The sequence below is a fragment of the Strix uralensis genome, chromosome Z (genome assembly GCF_047716275.1).
Source record: "Strix uralensis isolate ZFMK-TIS-50842 chromosome Z, bStrUra1, whole genome shotgun sequence".
Classification (NCBI taxonomy): Eukaryota; Metazoa; Chordata; class Aves; order Strigiformes; family Strigidae; genus Strix; species Strix uralensis.
In genome coordinates this window covers 93,282,174-93,304,675 of record NC_134012.1, presented here as the reverse complement: position 1 = coordinate 93,304,675, position 22,502 = coordinate 93,282,174, and the positions used below count along the sequence as shown (strand labels likewise).

General features: G+C 39.1%; 1 protein-coding gene across 2 annotated transcripts in view; it reads right to left on the bottom strand.

Moving 5' to 3' along the window:
* KIAA1328 (KIAA1328 ortholog) overlaps positions 1-22,502 on the bottom strand; it is a 175,102-nt gene that overhangs the window by 31,726 nt on the left and 120,874 nt on the right. For both annotated transcript variants that reach the window (XM_074855072.1, XM_074855073.1), the window contains one exon: positions 5,135-5,319. In XM_074855072.1, the coding sequence (XP_074711173.1) occupies positions 5,135-5,319 (185 nt within the window). The remainder of the gene's footprint in view (positions 1-5,134; positions 5,320-22,502) is intronic.

The window sequence follows — 22,502 nt, the reverse complement described above, 5'->3', positions numbered from 1 at the left end:
GTTGTATACAAATATACACAACATCGTAAAACCCCATGTTTTAAGGTGTATTCCAGGGAGGCTAACAAATAAATGTGTTCTTATCGTCCTGCTACAATGCAATGTGCTTCAGTACCATGCAGTGAAAAAACCTCGCCCACCAAAGAGTTAATTATCAGTGAAGTAACTCTTAGAAATATCATGGGGATATACATTGATTGTGTGTCCCTGGTGACTTGATAGTGTGCCAATCCATGATGAGAAGAGTGGGTATGCATATAAAGACTGGAATCCTCTTGCTTAAACTTCTGGTTTTATGATCGAATAAAAGATTTTTAGAAATCATTTCACATGACAGTGGAATGAGGCAGCTTGATTTTAAGAAACTAATACTGAAGTAATAAAAACCTGGTGAGCGTGGGGAATATATTCAATTCCTAATATAAGAAAGGGCAGGCACACGGTCAACATACTACATTCATAGCAAAGTAGATGTATTTCTCCAAAAAATAAAATATATGGACTTGGAAGTGGCCAATACAGCCTCAAGGGGACTGTTCAAAGACCCAAGTTTGAAAATATTACCAGGGCTAGAAATGGAAAACAAGAAAAGGAACTAAGTAGGAATATACTGAGGCTGTTAGACTGCACAGACATAAAACAGGGGTAGCAAGAAATCATGAATAAGTGCATATTTGAACAAAAAAAAATATTTAAAAATACATCTTGAAAAAGGCATGCAAGTCAATTGAGAGAAAAGAAACACCAAAGAGGAAGCAGGTCTATGAACATATGAAGAAGATTAGATCAATAATGATCCTAAAATGGTCAAGCCAGTAATAATTTTAAAATACACTATAAGAAAAAACAAAGAAAAGGAATATTGGCAAGCAGGAGATAATGAAGACCATGTTGATGTATATTACCTGCCTATATAAAGCTGATGAAAAGAAATTATCAGGGGGAAAAAAAAAAGATACAAATAGTTTAGTCTGAAGGATATATATTTCAGGGCTAAAGGGAATTAGTTAATGAATTTATGAAGTGACTGGTAATTATTTATGAAAAGTCATAGAGAACTGGGGTGATACAAATGACAGCAAATTAATTAGATTTGCAGGTGTTGGAAGACAGTATGAGACTGGAGACCTTGCAGATGATCTAGAGAAGCAAGAAACATGGAAAAAGAATAGACACGTTCACCCTTGAAAAAAAAAAAAAGCGCTCATATATGGTGTGATAATCTAAATCCTGACACCAATGGAGAGAACCTGAAGTAGCAAAATAGCAAAAACCAAACAAGATGTAAGCTTGCAAGGCAAGCTACACCAAAGCAATTACAGATGTATTCTAAATGGTAATGTTAAGAATACTATTTTCAATTTGGTTAACTTGGTATAAAGAATGATTTAAAGTAGATTAAAGACTCATTTGAGAAAATTCAAATAGCAGTATATTTCTGCTTGAGAAACAGACAAGTAAAACATGAAGAAAGTGGGGAAATACAGCAGTCTACATCTTGAAAGTGTAAACACCAAGAATGAAGAAATACAGTTGAGGCTGGTTCAAGCAGTAATAGGATGAAAGTAAGCAAAGGGAAATCTAGGTTGACAATCATGAAAGAAATCTTTATGAATTGAATACTACTAATATTCATAATACTTAACATTTATATACTACTTCACATCTTCAAAGTGCTTCACTAATACTAACTAATTGCTCTATTCAATTGTAGGGAAGAGTCTTCCCTCAAGGGAAGAAGTTCCAGATCCTGAATCCCTAAGAAGCTACATTAGAAAACCTACCAAAAAACAAACACTATACAGAAAAATCAGCCCCTGGAAAAGTACAGATTCTGTGAGCTAAAATATTTTTCCTTCTCTGGCTTTTTCTTTTACTTATGGAAAGGAAAGCTATACATGCTATACAACATCATGCAGATGCTATGTCCCCCAAAGAGATACAAAGGGAAAAATAGTTCTTTCTTTGTTTCAATGCAGAGATATTTCAGGAAGGGTGTGAAGAGGAAGACTTTAAACAGAAATGTAGAGAAGTGGCCATAAAGCAGCAGAATGCAATGGATAGAATCTAGTTTAGTTTCCCAGTTCAAAAGCAAAATTTTCCAGGGCAGAAAGGAAGAGAAACACACATTTCTGTACTCCAGTGCTTTTTAACTAGACAAGTTGTTAGATTTTAGTGCAAATTGACATAGCTGCTGGTGACACCAATAAAAACAATTTACTGCTGAAAAGATCTAAAACTTGAGGATTAGTTCATCTGCTTAAAGTTTTGCTGGTAAAACCAAAAAAGTTTGGCTACAAGACACAAACACCTGTTAAAGCACAGGAATAAAAATCCAGGAGCAAACAGAGATAAGAGACAAAAAACAACAGTGAAAGAATAAAAGCTGATTTCCCAAGATGATCCAGTAAGCTTCCACCCTGAAAAGAGAGCAGAAGTTCCCCTTTCACTCCACAAGGTGATGGAACCAGCTTAACAATGTTCTTCTCCCCATTACTAATCATCTATAGGGAGAAATGAAACCTTTCCAAACTCACTTCATTCGCAGTAAGTGAGCAGTCCTGCAGGCAGTAAAGCCTTGCACCGTTCCAACATGGGAATATTTTCCTGATTAATCATTTTATCTTGTCAAAAAAAAAAAAAAAAACACAAAAAAAAGAAATCTAAGAGAACAAAGGTAGTCGAACAAGACAACACCAAAATCTGGTACAACAGCCTGTGTTGCTGTGGAGGGACACTATCATGAGTTGCACCGTCCCCCAGATACCTCCACCGTTCCCAGTGGTACAGGGAGATTATATAGTGAACCTAAAGGCCCACATCAGCACTGGCACTGCACTAAGGTGTGCTTGGAGACACTCTGCATCCTGAAGAGTATACAATTTAAATAGACAAGACAGATCAAGGCGTGAGAAAAACAAACCTCTGTAGCAATAGGTTAATATCTGACTGTCAGAAAGTTTTCACTGGACATGTTTCTGTATTCAGTATCAAGCACTGCTGTCTTCTGACCAAAAGGCCACCTTAAGGTATGTGGCTAAATAACATCAAGTTTCATGCCTCAAGATGTCAGCTTGTTGACTTCATTCCTCTTTCCCACATCTCATGGCTTAGCTAGAGCTCAAGTGAACACACCACAGTAGAGGGATCACTCCACACTGACATAACAGGTACTGAACACTGTCCAAGACAGACCCCCAGGCTTGCTGGCTCAGCACTCTGATGCAGTAAGGCAAATATGACATTTTTATAAATTTCACCACAGAAAACAATGCTAGCATCCCTCATTTTATTTTTGAGAGATGCTACATAATTGCGTCCTAATAAAATCATACATTCTGAAGCAGCAATCCCAGGTCAGCAACAGATGGAAAGATCCAGCAGAAGCAAGGACAGAGGCAGCTAAGCCCAGAGCTAACTAGAATTAAGAAACTTGACATTGTGCCCTGGTGATCCCCAAAGATGGAAAAAACACTTTATGTGTATATGCTTGTTAAAGGAGACCAAACGTATAACAGAGGGAAGCCAATTAAAAAGGTACTAAATACAGATGACTTCAACTTCAGTGATTAGCACTAGGTAATTTGCCTCGTGATAAACAAGCCATTCAAATCAGTAATAGAACTGAGGTTGTTCCACAGCTTGAAAGCATTTCTCTGAACTTTATCTGGTATTACAGCAAGTGCTAATGTTTAAGTTAAATTTTGCCATGCAGCTGTACATCTTCAAAGCTAGCAATCCCAGTAAGTGTTTGCGAAAGATACCCACCATCTTCAGACATTACGATCACTAAATCAGCATAGGTGCAGCTCAGCTGCTATGTGCAATAGCCAGATGCAGCTTGTAACTTCTACTAAGTAGTATACAAAATGAAATGGAATGAATGAAGAAGAGGCCAGGTTGGATTTTTTTTTCCCCAAATCTATGGAAAATAAATTACTTTTTGGGGACTATACCTATCCAAGGAACAAAACCCATCATCCAACTGAAAAATCTCAATTTCATCACTACAGTATTGAGAAGGAGGGGGGGTAGAAGGAAGAGGAAAAGAGAAGAAAAAAAATAATGATAGCTGAAAAAAACATAAAAGAAAACCATCAGTGAAAATTGCCCCTGAAACTTTGCAGAATTGTAACGGCTTTCTCTTGCTTAAATTGATTGGTGTAGCAATGTTATAAAATGACTATTAGGATTCATTGTGCACAACAGAAAGTGTGAAATGTCAGCAGACTATACAGCAAAAGTAATGGGTCCTGAACCCCTGTTAGTCAAAAATGATTTTGTTTCAAATTAGAAATTGATTTTTTTGGACACAAGCCCTTTACAGGCTTCCAACTTTTGTAGCTGTGCCTTGGAAGAGATTAACCTCAGCCACTGTTTGGGTCCAGGCTGATGATACCCTTTTGAAAGTTTCTTCACAGGGACTGCTTTTTAATGTTGGTACGGTCTTAACCAATAACACAAGTTATTTGTTCCTTTGAGAACTGCACCACATTTCTTCTCATTTTGCCATTTTCTTTATTTTTATGCTGACATATACGGCAAACGGGCTGACAAGTTAAAATAAAAAAAAAAGCTAGCTCATAATTGAACCAAGGATTATATTCAAGGCTTGGCAGTGAAACATCCAAGCTGCTTTTGTTCCCAACCCTTTCTATTCCTAAGAAAGACTGCTTCTCTGCTCCTTAAGTGGAGGTACTAAGCTAAGAGCAGGACAGATTCTAGCTGTACAGACATCCCTGTGTGGCAAATACTGGGTTGTGGTGGCGGAGCCATTACTTGGGGAGGAAAAGAATGTGAAGATGATTACCTTTCAAGAGCAAGCCCCACTGTACTTATTCTCTCTGCTTGCTGGGAAAGGAAAAAGAATTGTTGAAGCAGCTTTTTGAAATTAAAGGGCTATTTTTTTCCTTCCATCAGGAACACCAACCAAGAAGATCACTTGTTATTTACAAGGTTTTCTATGCTTTTTATTATTTTAAACATAGCTACCTTTTCTTGGGTTGTTTTAAGCAACTTGCAATCCTTTTTCTCTAATTGTGCATTTTACTGATGTGCTCTTGAACGCATATATACAATTTCTAAATGCCATTAGCACACTCATGGCCCTACAATACAGTATGCTTCCCCTTACCTTTCCTTGACTTGGTGCCTTCCCTCTTGGTTTGCATCAGAAGAGTTCGCCCATCTTCCACATTTGCACCAAAACCAACCATTTTCTTCCCCGAACTGCCCCCACCACTGTTCTGCGGTGTTCTGGAGGTTTTGCTCACTGGAGGTGTCCTCGGAAAATAATCTTCACATTTCAACACTGGCACACTGGGAGAAAAGAAAGATCACACTATCACATGATGCATTCAGCCCTTTTAAGACTGCACCCAGCCATCTCCTCTACTTTCACTCTCCCAAATCATAACTGTCATGCTGCTGGTTGAGCTCTTGTTGAATCCTTTTACAATGTCTGAAAGCAGGATGCCTTAGGATCAAAGAGTTACCAACCTACTTTATCAGGAGTCTTTAGTTATCAGCAGCTGGTAGCACTCTGACAATTACGTTTGGAGTTTTGTGGCATTTGGCACATTCCCTAAAGCATCAGGTCTTGGATTTCCTGAGTGGTTAGGATAGGACAACTGGGATGAAGATACAGAAAGTACTTTGTCCAGCGCAGTGTAGCAAGGTTGGAGGAAAGAGTAATTTAAAAAATGCTGACTTTGCTGGGATAAAGGGGAAACAAAGATTATGTGAAGAGATAACTGGAGTCATGGTTTGCAAAAGGGAAGCAGATCATAGAATCGTTTAGGTTAGAAAGGACCTTTAAAATAATTGTGTCCAACCTTTAACCTAACACAGCTAGGTCCACCACTAAATGATGTCTCTAAGCACCACATCTACACTTCTTTCAAATACCTCCAGGGATGGTGATACATGGATTCAAGAAGAAAGGGACTGAGAGGAGATGAGACAACAAGAGGTGAGATGAATGAAAGGAGAATGTATGAGCAAGCTGGTGGGAGAGTATCTCGTGCAACAGGTGCAGCAGTTTGAGTAGAGTAAGAAAAGAGAAAGCTAACCAGAACCATTATGGTTCAAGATGAACTTTGGCACAAGATTGTAAACACTACACAGGTAGAGCCAGGAGGCAAATTTGGTGATGTGGAGCAAGCATGACTTCAGTCTCTGCAGACATAGGCAATCACAAAACATTTTGGGAAGACAGAAAGCCATGGAGACCCATCTTTCTCTCAGTAAAGACAAGCTACTGCTTTCAAATTCTATTCTCTGGGAAACAACAACTTTAAATGAGGATTCCCAACATGCATATGTCATTAGCCCTGTCACTGTTATAAAAAGCAACTAAAAACAAACAAACAAAAAAATATCTTTGGATTATCCACATGAAGGAATACAATCCATCCCAAGATTATAATTATCTATTTGCAATCATGGGAGTGATATACAGCTTTCCTAAGTTATCTGAAGACTGACCAAATCTTTCTCCTATTTAAGCACCGATTTTACATGGGCGACCCAAAGACTGCCAATGAGTTTGTATTATTTGGGATACAGTTTTTTGGAGGTTGATTCACAAGAATCTTTTACCTGAAAGCTTACGCTACTGAAGTTACTGTACATCTGAGGAAAAATCAGATATCTGATGTTCCCATCAGAAAATAATAGCTAAATTAAAAGTTTCAAATCAATGTGCTGTATAAGCCATTGTTTAATAGGGCCCACTGTGCCTGTTGGACAATTAGTATTACTCCTGTATTATTAATGCAGAACATTATATAATGGCTTATGACCTGTAATAACTGACTGAAGTGTTGGATAAAACTTCTCTGAATAACCTCCGTTTACTTTAGGGCTTCAAACTGTGTGGCCGCTAATAATACTGCAGTGTTATTAAAATTTATGGTGGACTAAATTAGTATCTTATTTGAATGATGTGAAACTATTAACCTACTAACTCCTGCAACCCAGAGTACAGGAAGAGATGGGTTTGGACCCTAGTTACTGTTTAAAGAGGCTTAAAGGTGTAATACTTGACCACATTTCTCTGATAATACAGGACTTGATATTCCATTTGCCCATATTTGGATGATTAACAGCATTTAAAAACACTGAGGTTGTCATTATTTGGATGCTTTCTGAGTTTTTAAAGTACATTTAATTACAACCTACAGATCTTCTGTGAAGACAATGACCTTTGGCTTGTAGATGAGGAGGTGATTACTCGAATGGTTCACTGCAATACCTTTTACATGGTGCAGTTACCTCTAGAATACTGAGTTCTGGTTTAAGTAAAGCTATGGCAGAGGCAAGTCAAACAGAAACAGACACCAAGAAGTTAAAGAAGCTAATTTATGAAGAAATAACCAAAGCAAGTGTATTTGCATTTATAGCTCACTAAACAAGTAATTAGTGCCTGGTTCTTTAGTCTTTAATAAAAGAAAGCTCACAGTAAAGTTTTGCTCAAGGATAGGAAGTCAAATCTTAAAATGACAAACACTTAATCTGAGAGGTGTGCAGACTGAGGAGGGAAAGGGATCATGCAGAGAGATACAAAAATTTAATACCAACCAAAATCAAACACAGAAAACATAAGGAAAAAAAAACCACCTTATTTCAGAAGATAGTTACTTATTAACCTGTAGAATAATTAGTTAAATGAATGACGTAACTACTACAACCTGGAAAATTTAAAACTAATGTATGGTCCAAGGGGATCGGTCATGTACAGCTAGAGAGAGATTAAGCGACAAAACAGGTCCTTCTCTACTTTCAAATCCAACAATCCATCATATCACTCAAATGCAGCACGGTTAGTGGGACTTCCTACAGGGCACCACGATATCCGATGAATTTTCATGCTACTCCCTGAAACTACACAACAGAGAAGGCTGTCTAAATAAAGACCTTATTAACCTACCTAACCTACATACTAAAGGCAGGAGTTGTAGAGTAGCATCACCAGAAAAGAAGCGAGTCTCAGCACTGTGGCCTCCTTATGAATATCAAAGTACATCACCAACAAAGGAAAACACACCTTGAACATTTTTTTACATTTTGTCTGCACTTCATATCGCGATATCCCTGCTGAGCGTGAATGGCAAATTTTAAATGTCATTCAGGAACCACTGAATACTCCTAGTATTTGCATTCCTTAAAAAGTAGAAAAACATTAACCTTTTGTTTTATTGAATTAAAATGCCATGGAAATGCTGATGTAGTCTTCAGAGACTGAAATACTTTTACAAAGAAGAATAGCTGTCATTTATTAGACACAAAGAACAATTACTTGATAGGATGCTTTCTGACAAAAAGCAGATTGGTATTCTCATCATAGAAAAGGCATTGTAAAAAAACCCAGCACAGACCTCTGAGACTTGAATAATTTAAAGCTGCATTTGGTGCAATTTGAATTTTTCTTTAGGGAGGCAAAGTTAAATACCTTTAATTTGTTCTAATTATTTCAAATTTGCAAGTTAATTATGGCTGATCATTAAATAACAAAAAGGACTATCGTCTCCATAGAGTTTTACCTCCTACCCTCTGCATTACTTAAGCTAGATTTTAGTATGCATGAATTAACTTTCTAAATAATCACACGGTTTGACTAAATGGCTCAGTAAAATGAGCTCTGATCCTCAGAATAAGCATTAATGGACATTAGAAAGGCTATTGGGACCCATGTTACTTACATTATAAGTATTTTTAATGGGGTCTTATTTACTAATCTTTATGTACTGTTCAAGTTAGGGCACCATATAGATACATTATTCTGCTTTAATAGAGAAAAGTCAGTTCTTCAAGATACTAAAACAAATGTCCATTTAGAGCCAACTAAATTCATTTTTAAATTAATGCAGGAAAACTGTGATAGAATTTAACTTGTTTTAGCTGCTCATCTTGATGAAGCAATCCAACATAATGGTAGCCCTGGCCTGCAAATGAAGGTTTACAGAACTATTGAATCACTAAACAACTCAAGCAGCTAAGACTCTTGCCACAGAGTAGTGTTTACTATCAGCATGTGTACGCCCACAAGGTTTCATCTCCTCCCTGCTCCATACCTAGCACACATCTGACTGGTTCCCAGCCATCGATCCTGAAATTGGACACTCACCTTTCAGTGAACTCCAATCTTCCCATGCATTTTTCAATGCAGATCAGTGGCATCCAGAGAACATGACATTATAACTAGTCAGAAACCCAAAACGTGAGGCAATTCATGCCTCCAGTATACATGTTCAACAGATGGCTGCCTTAATGGTACCCTACTGCACCCTGTTGAGGAAAGGGCTTGCAAGTTTAACCATTATCAAACTAAGACTGCTGTGGTAGGTCAGCTCCAAAAGCAAACATGCTGGAATGTTATTTTCCTGTTCCGCAATTTCTGTTTTAAAAATAAAATAATTAACAGTTCATGTGCGCAATCTGCTGCAATTATATCAGGCCAAGAATGCATAACACTTAATGATGCAAAACTAGTGATAATTAGACAACCCAAGCAATACGTTTTTGTAGCTGGAACCTGTATTGCCATTTCAGATGCAGTTTGGCAAAAGGCTGAAAATTTCTTCCCCACCACCACTTTGGCTGGTGGAGCTTTCAGCCAGATCAGCTTCCAGAGTCAGCTTGGTATAAAGCAGCAGTATCACAAGTGCTGGGACAAAGAGAAGGTGTTAATATCCCATGAGATCTTCTCTTCAGCAGGGGTCTAAATTTACATCAGTTTAAATTATCAAATCACACTTTTGAAAACCACTAGTTCCAAAGTGGGACTGTTTGGGAAGTTGGTTGTCCGCATGGCAAACAAAAAAAATATTTGCAGGAAGAAAAGAAGGACTGCAGACTCTGGATGAGTGGATCTATGAAGCAACAACAGCGGTCTCCTGAACAACCACAACTTTTTTAGTCCTATCAAGTGTACTGTGTTATTCTTTGTAAGCCCCTACTTCCAGAACTACCAAGTGTCTCAGATATTTTTTCCAACAATGTGTCAGGTAGGGTGGTGTGATTACCCTAATCCACAAGGCAAAGAAGATAAGAAACTGATACAGTAAAGAAGCTGGGCCCCTGGACCCAGCAGAGGTGGGAGAGAACTGGAACTGACTCCTAAACACTCAACTCACTGAGAAAAGGAGACACCTGAAATTAGTGCATACACCATGTGTGTCTGCTTAGACCTAATCATGAGGAAAACCCTGACAACAGAGGTGGAGCTTATGGCCCTCCTTAGCAAACCTCTATCTGCAACCCGGCGTCCTCTTTTGAGGGGACACAGTCTGTCCCTTCTTTCCAGCAGAGCTGGGGAGAAACACATCAAGATGCAGAAGCCAGCAGAGCCAGCACATGGGAAATAGAAGGCAGATTGGTCCACTCACTACTGCTTTGTGTAGGGTGTGCAAATCTACAGGATGGCCAAGTAGAGCTGGAAGAAAGGTAAGAGCATTGCAGGTGAGGAGGAGAAGCACAGCATGAATTTCAAGTAAATCTCTCATCCCTGAACACCACCACCTTTCCATTCTCCCCACAAAACCAATCTGCTCATGTCAGCAGATCAACAACCTTAAAAAAATACCATTAAAAATATAATGCTTATCATATTGAAACAGAGTGCCTGAAAAAAATCTAAGCTTAACATTTTTCCCCTCCTTTAAAAAGCAGGAAAAGTATCATATTCTAATACAGACCTTGAACGCCATATTCAAGCCTAGAGTGAGATTTTGTGGCCCAATTATGAAACCTGGCATTTTGACACTTATGTTAGATGCATCGGAATGTTAATGACACTTCTGGGATCCAGTGTATGTTAGTAAGAAACAGCTGCTTTCCTTTCTAAAGAGCATGTTCATTTATAGCTTTGAGATCACAGAATCACAGAATAATGGTTTGGGCTGGAAGGGATCTTTAAAGGTCGTCTAATCCAACTCCCCAGCAATGCGCAGGGACATCTTCAACTACATCAGGTTGCTCAGAGCCCCGTCCAACCTGACTGAATGTTTCCAGGGATAGAGCATCTACCACCTCTCCGGGCAACTTGTGCCAGTGTTTCACCACCCTCACGGTAAAAAATGTCTTCCTTGTATCTAGTCTGAATCTAGCCTTTTTTAGTTTAAAACTATTACCCCTTGACCTATCACTACATATCCTATTAAAAAGTTTGTTCCCATCTTTCTTATAAGCCCCCTTTACATATTGAAATGCTGCAGCAAGGTGTGCCAGAGCCTTCTCCAGGCTGAACATCCTCAACTCTCTCAGCCTTTCCATATAGGAGAGGCATTCCATCCCTCTGATCATGTTTGTGGCTCTGCTCTGGACCCGCTCCAACAGGTCCATGATCTTCAGGACCAAGTCCATCTCCTTTTTCACACATTTTTCTAGGAAAAAGGCAGGAGGGCAGGGACAGGTAGGGGAACACCTCAGAAGCCAGCAAGAGTTCTGAAACGGAAATATAAATATTATCAAATCTGCTTGTAACAAAAAGATTTTTTGTCATACAAAACAGGCAGTGATTGCCTACAATCTATACATTATTACGCACACAATATATTGCTGGGGAGAGATGCAGAGTTTTCATCTTCAGGGTCAGTGCCCTTGAACCCAGTAATGCCTATGACTATCAGGTTTTGCTGTTGGTTGGTTGTGTTTTGGTTTTTTTTTTTTTCTTGAACTGTCTCTCTTGGACCTACTGTATTTGGTTTATTTTTCTTTCATCTTGGAGGAGTTATACCGGCTACTACACTAAAAACTCTTCCATATATCAGGCTGTACCAGGGTACAGTAATCCATGGCACAGCTTCTCCAGATCACTCTTTTAGAGACCAGTTCCCTTCCCAATTCCCTCAGTGACTGGTGCTCAGATATTTAATTCCACCAGCAAGAATTAAGGCCACATATGCTCTTAATTAGCAATGACCTATTAGATCATACCAGCCATAGGTGAAACCCTGGCCTCATTGAATCAATCAGAATCCTGCCTTTATCTTCAATGAAGTCAAGACTTCACTTAATATACACAGTTAGAGGTCCATTTGTAGCAAGTACTAAGCTAAATTCCATCTAAAATTATATTCATGCCTTCCCTTTGAAGCCCTGTCCTGATTCTGCTCTTAGTTAGCTATATTTCAACTCCCTACCAGTATCTTTCCCACATATCTTAGTTTTCCTAATAAACAGCAAATGAGATCTGATTACTTTTCTCTCTTCTCTTCTGAATCCAAAGAAAATCCCAATATAAACGTTTTCAGTCTTAGAGAAATGGCCACAGAAAGCAGACTGGCAAAGCTTTAGCAGGACAAAATGCTGTGATTGTGTGTTTGGCCTTTCTTATAGAGCAGAGCAGAGCAGCTGTCGTTCCAGCAAGCAATGCTGTCAGCCTTCACAAAAGAAAGTCATGTAAATGTCAAGTCATAGGTATAAAAACAATCCTTCAAAACAGTGTCTGTATATCTGAAATGCCTGCCTAGCTGTCACCATTGAAAGTACCATAAGGAATGATGCAAAAGCCTGTTTAGGACAAACAAAGTTTTTGAACTAAATCCAAACTTCTCCAGTAGATCAAGCCACATCACTCTCTCCTTCAGAAGGAGAATCACATGCTCTTCAGCAAAGTGAATGCCTGTCTTAGTGCCTTATACAGCATCACTATTGTTTGGCTGAGAGTCAGCCCCGTTCACAAGGTGCCCATCAAAATGCCATATGCAAGCTATCTCTTGAACAAACACCCCCCAAATTAGATTGCAATTTGATTGTGATAAAGACATAGAAGAACAATGCATCATCCCTTCTCAACTTGGCTCACCCAGAACAAAAGACTTCACAGTAGATGGGCTGCACTGCAAAACAGGCTGTGGCTGAGCTGTTGCTGCAGAGATCGATCTGAGTGTGCAAGCTGCACCTGCTTGGTGCAAGAGTCCTTATGTTTTCCTTTGCTAAGACTATCAGTACATAAGCACTCTCTCCTTCATAGGAGTTTCCAGACAGGCAGACATGTGTTGATAACAGGAGCTTTCAGTAAATGAGCAGCAATTGCAAAAGCCCTTTCTCTGATCATGGATCAGACCATGGAGCAATCATTTGCTAAGGATAAGTGACGATATAGCAGAAGAGGGACACAACAAGAGTTGAAAAGTAGGTACTCACACGGTTTCCAGTATGCCCTACTAACAAGACATTTTGAAGAGATGCCTAACTAAAGCAACAGATATTTAAGACTGCATTCTTATGTACAGGTATTATGAAGAGTCACATACACACAGAAAATAAAGCTCTGGAGGATCCCGTAGTGCCTGTATGTGAAGAAGCATTATAAGAGACATAATATCTATAGATGCTTCTGTTCATTGACAACGTTGCACTTGATAGATGCTGATTTTCAACATTCAGGATACTGTCATGATAAATTATCATCCCTGGTTTCTAAGGGAGGAAATGAAGGAACAAAGTTACAAACTTCTCACACTGATAGCAATGAAAATTAATAACCACTAACCTTGGCAAATACACATACCCCTAAGGATCCCAATGTGACCTTCCAGGGGTCACTGACAGGTCGCCAGATATCAGGGAACATGTTGCAGTGAAATCCTTTCATAAATGCATCAAATTCCATAATAAACAAAATTAGAGGGTTTATCTTATCTTTCCTATTCTTCTGAGGCTGCTGTCCTTCAACCTGATTTCTCTAATGATTAGGAACAATTAACACTGAAACCAACATGGGGGGCACCCTTACAGGACTCATCTCTTTCCATGACAATTCTATCCTCTTATTCTAATCATCTTTATCTGTATCACATGATGACTGAATCAAGCATTTTAAGCTTGATTAAGTTTTCTACTGGTTTTCTGGGTTATACAGGTCTGTTAGTGTCAAAGTGTTACAAATCTGGAGACTAGTCAATCTGGAGACTGCAATACTTTTCTTACGCCAAAAGCCATCAAAGGCTCTGTGTGTTGGCATGGGCTCAGCCCAGGTATAAAGCACAGCTCTAACATGATGCCAACATGTCTCCTCGCACCACACTGGCTTCCCAGCCAAATATAAACCTGACACGGGTTTTGACTCTTGTTTTATAGTGATCAAAAACAATGACATGTTAGAATATAGCCAGATCTGTAACTATAAATGTACAAGGCATCCTAAATGCTCTCACACAAGGATCTTTTAAAACAGTGTCATGTAATATTCCACTTCTGTTGGAAACACCACTCCTGATGGATCTTTACACTTCATCAGCCTTTTTTCCATGATTAAGTCACATCTGTGGGACATGGTCACTCTATGATTAAGGAGTATATTAATGATGTACTACTACACTTGTACTCATATATATTATATTGCTTAGTAAAATGAAAACTTTGAGACTGTTTATTGATCTACTTTTAAAAATATCTTATAGCCCAAAAAGAAGTAAATATAGTAGTTAGACTTCGAACTTTACTCAGATTAGTGGATTACCATGCCCAACAGATATAGATTTGACAAGGCAGCTCTTGGTCAAGATTTAAAATTTCACTTCTGTCCACTACAATTGCCTTGAACCCACTGAAGTTACATATTTCATAGAGAATGTTTGATGGCTAGTGATAGAAAAATCAGGTATTTATTGCAAGTGCAATACAGACTTAGACATCTAACTGATGGCATACAACTCTAAAAACACGGCCTGGGCCTCACCAAAAACAGCACTCTAAAGAGTGCCTCTTTCAGAGGATGGATTTTATGTGAATGTGACAGCACCACTGAATATTGACTCAACCAGGATGTTTACGGAATAGATTTTACATATTTTTGTACTCTTATATTCAGGAAATAAAGAGACATGATAGAATTGAAACCACACAGAAGCCATTGGCTTGCTATGAGGCACATATCAGTGAGATATGTATTGGCGTGCTCTGATGTCCAGTATCAAGGGAAGGAATAAAGGGAAGACACCCTGGCATGAGGCTGTGTGCAGTGAAGCTGTGGGTTCTACCCAGGATCTGGGCTGCTTGTTCCCTGCCCCTAGAAACTGAACGTGACAAATACACCACATATTTTTGTTAGTCCAGATACAAGCGATTCTTGCCATCTTACGGCTACTGACGTTAGGTCTTGGAACTCTACCTTTGCACAACTTTGTTATAACCTGTTTGGAAATGTCTGTCCAGAGCTGTTGCCACCAGTGCCACTCTGACACTGTGATGTGGGTTTAGGGGCTTGCATTTTTTGTGTTGCTGAACAACCTCAGCCCTACTGAGTCTACAGCCAGTATATAAATTTAGCCCATCTCTCAGAGACATGATTTTCTCAAAAAGGATGCAAGATGGAGAGGGAGATTAAGGGAGCACCAAGTCAAAAAGTAAAAAAGGATTAACTACATATCAGTCAAACAGAAGGGCATGTTAATTACATGAAGAGGTGAAGCATAGCACTATTGGCAGAAGACTGAAGATACTTGCATATTGTTTTGTTTCAAACTCTTGCATGTGCTAGAAGACATACCTAAATTTTTCTACACAGAAGAGCTGATAATTTGTCACTGCAGTTGAGTTATAACTTCTCTCCCTAGGACAGTGGTGATATCTTTTGAGTATGACTTAGATTTTAGATGGACTTACCAGGCAGAGACCATCCTTGTAGTCAGTGGAAATAGATGCATTAGTTTGAAACTTATCACACTAGGAATGAGGATGGGGAGGAAAAAAAAGCACTCAAACTGTGGAAAAAAAAAAAAAAGACTGATACTTGGTCTTCAAAAGAGAGTTTCAGAGAGGCAACAGTGACAAGATCTGAATAAGCAGCCAAGATAGCAATTTGGAAAACTTATTTTGAAGGAGGAGAATGAATATTGAGCAGTCAAAGATGACTTTACAGTTGTCAAGGTGGAAGATGAAGGACTAGAGCAGGGGGTGGTGTTTTAACTGTTGACACACTGGAGGTGTGTTTTTGCTGCAAAGGAGAAGGAAGCTGCAATAGCTGTCAGCAGCCCAGATGCGTATGGAGAAGGAGAGTGACCCCAAGGTTACGAGTCTGAGTGACAGGGAGGATGTGGCGTTATCAAAATCAGAAGTGAAGAGCGATTCAGAAGCAAAAGTAAGAAGTTCTGTTTTGGCGAGATTACAAATGATCTGAAGGCAAAACAACCAGGATTATATGTCAGGGAGGCAGTCAGATATGCAAGACTAGATGGAACAGAGCAGAGGGTTTAAGAGTTATTGGCGGAGAGATGAGAGCCAAATCCGTGTAACTAGATGTTGTCATCCAGGGACATGGGTACAGAAATCTCCAGACAAATCAAGGAGCGACTAAATCCCTTCCCTGCCACCTCACAGAGGTTCCTACCTAGTTCCAAAAGAAATTATCTAAAATAGTGCTGCAAAAACATGCATAAAAAACCCTGTCCCTCCATAAAATCTAAAGATCATACTGTTTCTAAAACTAGGGCAACCACTAAATGAAAGTTAACCCGAACAATAACTTTAGCTAAACTTCAGGTCACATGCATTTAATATAATGAGATGAAGAATATGAAAAGGCCATTCATAATGGAATTCATCGAGTTAGGAATGCCATGCTTAGCTGCCTTATAACATATAATTAATGATCCTATAAAAATCCAGCAGTACGAACTCTCCCGGCTGCCCGCAGAAGTGTTCTTTATGCTGGGTAGGGCAAGCAAGCATCTGCTTCCACAAATACTGCCCTTTGAGAAGCTGAAAAGCTTTTTTCCCCCTGCTCCATCAGGGACCACACTGCCATTTCCATGACACGCTGAGCTTTGAACCGTTACCCAAATCAGACTATAGCATTTGGCAACCCAGTACACATCTGTCATGATAGACTGGTTATTGGTGAAAAGTTAAAGAAAAAGTCATTAACTCTTTTCCATTGCTTCTAATACCCCACCTTCCTCTAGATTATTTATAATCCCCACTAAACCCGCCCTCTGTTTATAGTCTTTTAACGCAACAGAGAAATACATACTGTCTGGAGAGCTGTCTTGCCTTATACCACTGCCAACCATTTGGTACAACAAAAGACATTCTCTCTCCATCAAAAGGCCTGATCCCTCCTGAAGCCTTGATGCTCAGATTCAAGGTTAAAGGATTAAGGCCTGAAGCATTGAGTACCAGAGGAAAGGAAGCCAAATATCAAAAGAAACACAAAAATCAATCCTCTTCACCGCAGGAGCAATGTGAAGAACAAATCAGCTGGGCTGAATCTAAAATTTTCTCCGCGTGGCTCTCAAAAATTAGCACTGTTATAAACGTAATGGGTAGTTCTGTAAAGCCTCAGCACCCATGCAAAGCCAGAGTTCAGCTCAACACACCAGTACACAGTCTGGAAAGTTTTATGTCAGAATAATTCAGTAGCAAATATACAAAGTCCACTTCAGAGGAAGTGAGAGCTGAAGAGCAAGCGAGAGCACGCGTGCCGTTATCTTTATGTGTAGTCTGTATATCTGCAAGTGGCAGAATCTAGTATTTACCGGAGTTTGCCTTTTGCTTCAATCCTCTGTGTGCTGAAGTGCAGCCAAGGTCACAAGAGGGGTGGGGGAGTGGGTTTTAGCTTAGTGCAGCCGTGATCATGGCCAGAACAGCAGGGTACAGCTGATTTCTTAACTTTGTAATACCAATAGCTTTTGTTCTTAGTCCTGCCCCATCAGTTCTGATATAAGCTTTTAAATGGCATGAAAGTTGTGCGGGTGGGTTTAAATCTCCTAATTTAAAACTACCTTCCAGAACATTTTGTTTTATAAGATTTTTCTTAACTTTTCCAACTCACAAATTTCTGGGACATATGAATATCTAGATTAAACATAATTCTCTCTTCATCCAAGATTACATATAAAAATAAAAAGTAACAAAATGTTATGTCTGAAAAAGTAATCCACTCCAATTTATAAAAATAGAATTCAGGTTTTCAAAATTCAATTCAGGCAGTAAACTAACAGTGTCTACATTTTCCTGTAAAGGAGGCATCTGCAAATGACTTGCAAAAATGTCTCTCACTGTCTGCAAGTGTTGGCAAGGAACAAACTCCTTCAGGAGATGCATGAATTTTAAATATTTCAACCCAAAGAAAAAAAATCTCTGGGCATTTTCAGTTCTGATATGTGATATTACAGAACTATACCCATGGAGAAGACTGGCAGAAAATGTACGTTTTGTGAAAATACCAAAGCATTTGAGTTTTAGCAAGCCTATTTTCACTGATTGCCATCCTACGCTTAGCAGTGTTTCTAACACCAGAGTTCCTGTGCTTTTTGAAGACCTCACCTACAGGTTGGCTCCATCTGCCTACAGAAACTACTTATGGTACCTCCTACTTGCATCTTATACCTCAAGTCAATCAGTAGGCTTCCTGCTCAAGGTTACTTTGAACTGTAATGGAAATGATGTAATACTGCTGTGTGCAGCATACGTAATCATGAGAACAGAATCAGCATAATTCAGGTAAACGTAACAGAGGCAGCTTCAAAACCCTGTCGCAGTTGAAAGTAAACCTGAAAATGAGATTAGTGAAACAACCAGGTCAGCAGAAATGAACTCCTCACTCCCCAGTCTGATAAGGATCACTGCCTACCTTAAAAAAAAATAAAATGCATGCATTGATATGTAAAAAATTGCCACAATAAGCTTTTAGTAACCATATCAGAACAAAATACTTCACCCTGCACAAGAAAACCTACTACCTTCAGGCTCTGCACGTGGCACTAATGAAGCAAAAATGTGTATCTAACACCAACTATACTCTCCTGTTATGTCACAACTGGCAGCCATCTGTTGGAGGGATGCTGTGCCTATGTATAGCCAGACAACGCCACGAAAGAAGAAAAACTCGTATCTGCACCTAATTCAGTATTTGCATTATTGGCAGATCTGCAAGCACTTTTTTTACTGGCCAAACAAGTGTTCGCTCCACAAATATCCTATCTAAAAATGATACAAACTTCAATGTAAAATTATCTGGAACAAGAAAGTAACTTGTGTGTTAAAAGGAGCACTAACAAGTGAGTAAGTGGCTTCCAGATACACAGATTTTATGGGCCATTTGCAAGCACAGTTGATTTCAGCCCGATTTAATGTGCCAGTCTGCCAAAACAGCTAATAGATGAAAAAAAATCCCAACAAACTGTATTCAATACATTCCTAAAAGTTGGCCAAGTACTACCTAGATGCACCTCAAGACACCAAGGACAACTCATAGATGAACTGAGGCCTGGGAGGCCTTGGACAATGAGCCAATTGTGGCACTGGTGATGGTTTCTCCTTCAGAGGCTCAGGACAAGAGTAACAGGAGGTGATGCATGCTGGCATGAAGGAGAACCGTCAAGAAAACTCCAAACAGGAAACAAAATGGGTGCTACCATTGCCACCGGTTTTTAAATATCAGTCCCCTTCAAAAATGGGAGTAACGGGGCCAGCACAAGTCAGGTCAGAGGTGGCAGAGCTGTGTGATTGTGTGTGATTTTTATTTTCTTTTTAAATTACTTGGAGGGGGGGGATTGAGCAAACCTGGATATGCCTGGGACAGCAGGGGGAGCTGCGAGTCTGCGTTCCTCTGCACATCTATTTAATTGTGTTGAATATTTGGACAAAAACACAGAAGTATGCTTGCACATCACCATAGAAAGATGCCTGCATGTCTAACAAGTCACAAAAAACAATCGAGTTCATAACAAAGCATTAAACAAGGAGCAAGAGATAATTGTCACCTTCTCTCACAAGATAATAAAAATAGTTACACCAGAAACATAAAAATCTTTTAAAAGACCCCTGACAGCATTCCCTCCTGGAACTATCACCATAGCAATGAGCATTCAAATAGGGGGAAAGTACTGCTGAATTCTGTGTTTGATATTTTCAACTAACTAAAAACAGAAACTGGAAAAAATACACATGGGTGATATACAATGAAGAACACAAACATAAAAAGCCTTCAATGAAATTAAAGGTGGCAAATTCCACCTGCAAATCTTCGATACTCTAGGAGAGAAATCCTTTAACCAGGTAGCATACATTGAAAGAGTGCCTGCAGATAACTGTAAACCCATCCAATAGCTGCTGTATCCAACAATTCCTATTTATAACGTTTTGCACAGGTCCGTGCAGAGGTACAGTGGCAGTATTGTGTGAAATCTGAGGGAAAGCTGTATGTTAGAGAGAAGGCAGTAGAAAGCTGTACTGGAAGAGCCATATAGGAAACCTAAGAATCAGAAAAGCAGGGTACTTTCTATGTTAAGATTTAGGCACAAAGCACAACTCTGGGGAGGGGTGCTCACAAAGTAGCAAACCGTATCTTCTCTAGTTGGTGCTATTAAACAGGTCTTATTTCCATGACCTTCAGATCCAAAGTTACAATTAAATAAAGGAGAGAAGAGTGGATTGTTTTAAAATTCCTCTCCCAGATGCAGACCTCAGGAGCACACACAAAAGCAGGTGCCGGGTGTACTGATCCTACTGAATAGGCATGGAGTGGGTACTTGAGCATGTACCGAGCATCTGCATCTGAGGGATGGAAAGTGCTTTGTAAAAGGCTGTTTTATGCTAAACAAATGCATCAGGTTATGTTTTTATTTTGAGCATTTTAAAGCATCTTGCACACTGGGACAGACTTGAAAAGAAATTATACAGACAACCAGACAACTTGCCATTAATTGTACAAGTTACTATCTCCATAGCTGAAAATTGGCTGTGGGCTCACTTAGGAGCACTCCAAGCTACTGAAAACCATCCTCAGTAGAATCTGCTCTGTCTGCTGCACCTTAGAGAACTGGAGATCCCGCATCTGAAGACTCTTCAGGTCCCACACAGTGGCCCAGCTGCATGCTGACACATGTGACAGACACATTTCTTCCCAACAGCTCCTCAACATACCCAGCAGGGAAGTAACAAATTCAACATTGCAAATTCATACCAGGACCATACAAAGAGGCTGAGATGGACAACACTTGCTGACTTTGATAATGAAAAAAACATAAAGGCACATTTAGAAGAGAAAACAAAACAGGCCTCCATTAGAAAATTTGACTATAGTTTGTTGTAGTGCCCAAGATAAAAGTTTTTCTTTTCACAGACAGACAATGACCAAAATCTGTATCAGAAATCAAACTCCGTACTGCATTTGCTCATGGAATCTATTTTTCCTTTTTCAAGGAGGGAAAAAATTAATCCCTACAGGAGATGACAAGATGCCTTTTAAAGTACATATCTCATTTCTGACTACAATTACCTTTCAATAGCCTGGCACAGCTGCACGCTCCTATTTGCTTTTTGTTTTTCATTAAAGGCTCCTCTATTATTTGTACTCATCCTATAGCATTTAAGCCTGGCAGTGATGCACATTCCCTTGCCTACGATTCTTCCCACAGATAGTAGAGAATAAATTGCAATTAGATTTTCGTAATTGTAGATAATTAACTCAAAATGAGCTGTTAATTATAAAAAAACCTATGTTTTTCAGTTCTTGATTATATTATTTATTTTACTTCTGAACTCCAATATATCACTTCAGCAAGTTTAGTATTTTAAAGGACTTTCACCATTTCCTTTAAAATACCAGGATATTTTTAAGCTAAGTTTTGCTTATTTGAAGACTGAAATCAAGTTTCATGCTGTGAGGTTTGCTAGAGGAGCTCTAATGTATGAACTGAAAGTCAGAGAGGGCTGATTTTCCATTTGGGTTCTGATAGCATTTGCTATAACAAGAACCGTTTTGCAGGTCAATTAAAAAACAAATAACAACAAAATTAAACCCCCAAAAAATGAACAAAAAACAGAAAAGAGACTGTCAAAGAAAGATGTATTCCTATCAGCTCTTCCTCCTTTCTAAGCTCTAGCCACACACTTGCACACTCTCTCGTTAACTGAAGAAAACATCACTTACATATTCAAATGCATAAAAGAGACAAATGGACTTGTCTTCCATAGCCTCTTCCAGCCTTACATTAGAGTAAATTATTTAGGGACCGTTCATCTGGTAACCTTTGCGAAACTGAAGATGGCATATAGGAAGAAAACTTCCAAGTGTTTTGCTGCCAAACTTCATAACCAGCTGGCATGGCAACTTGAGACTGCACGAACACATATTAACTTTGAAAAATTACACTAAATTAAACCAGAGGAATGAAGAGAGGGCGGGGAACCTTTTGAAATCTGGAACTCTCATTTTGTTAACGGCACAGGTTTTCCTCATTTTTCCTGCTAGGCTGTGTAGATTTTTGCAGGTTTTTGGTAAACTGTTGACAAGAGGCCCTACAGGTGTTCTAGGCTACATTTTTCCTCCAAGGGGCTTAATGCTACTTCATCTTAAACATATCACAACTCTCCATCTCTTTTGTTACAGCAAACACACTTTGATCACTTCAGTCTGTGTGAAAATGAAATAAAAAAGCATCAGAATACAATAAGGATATGCCAGTAATTCACAGCAGCCAAACACCTGGTTAAGCAGCAAAGTATTCCAAGAAAACTAACAACTGTTCCAGAGAAAGAAGTCTTATTCC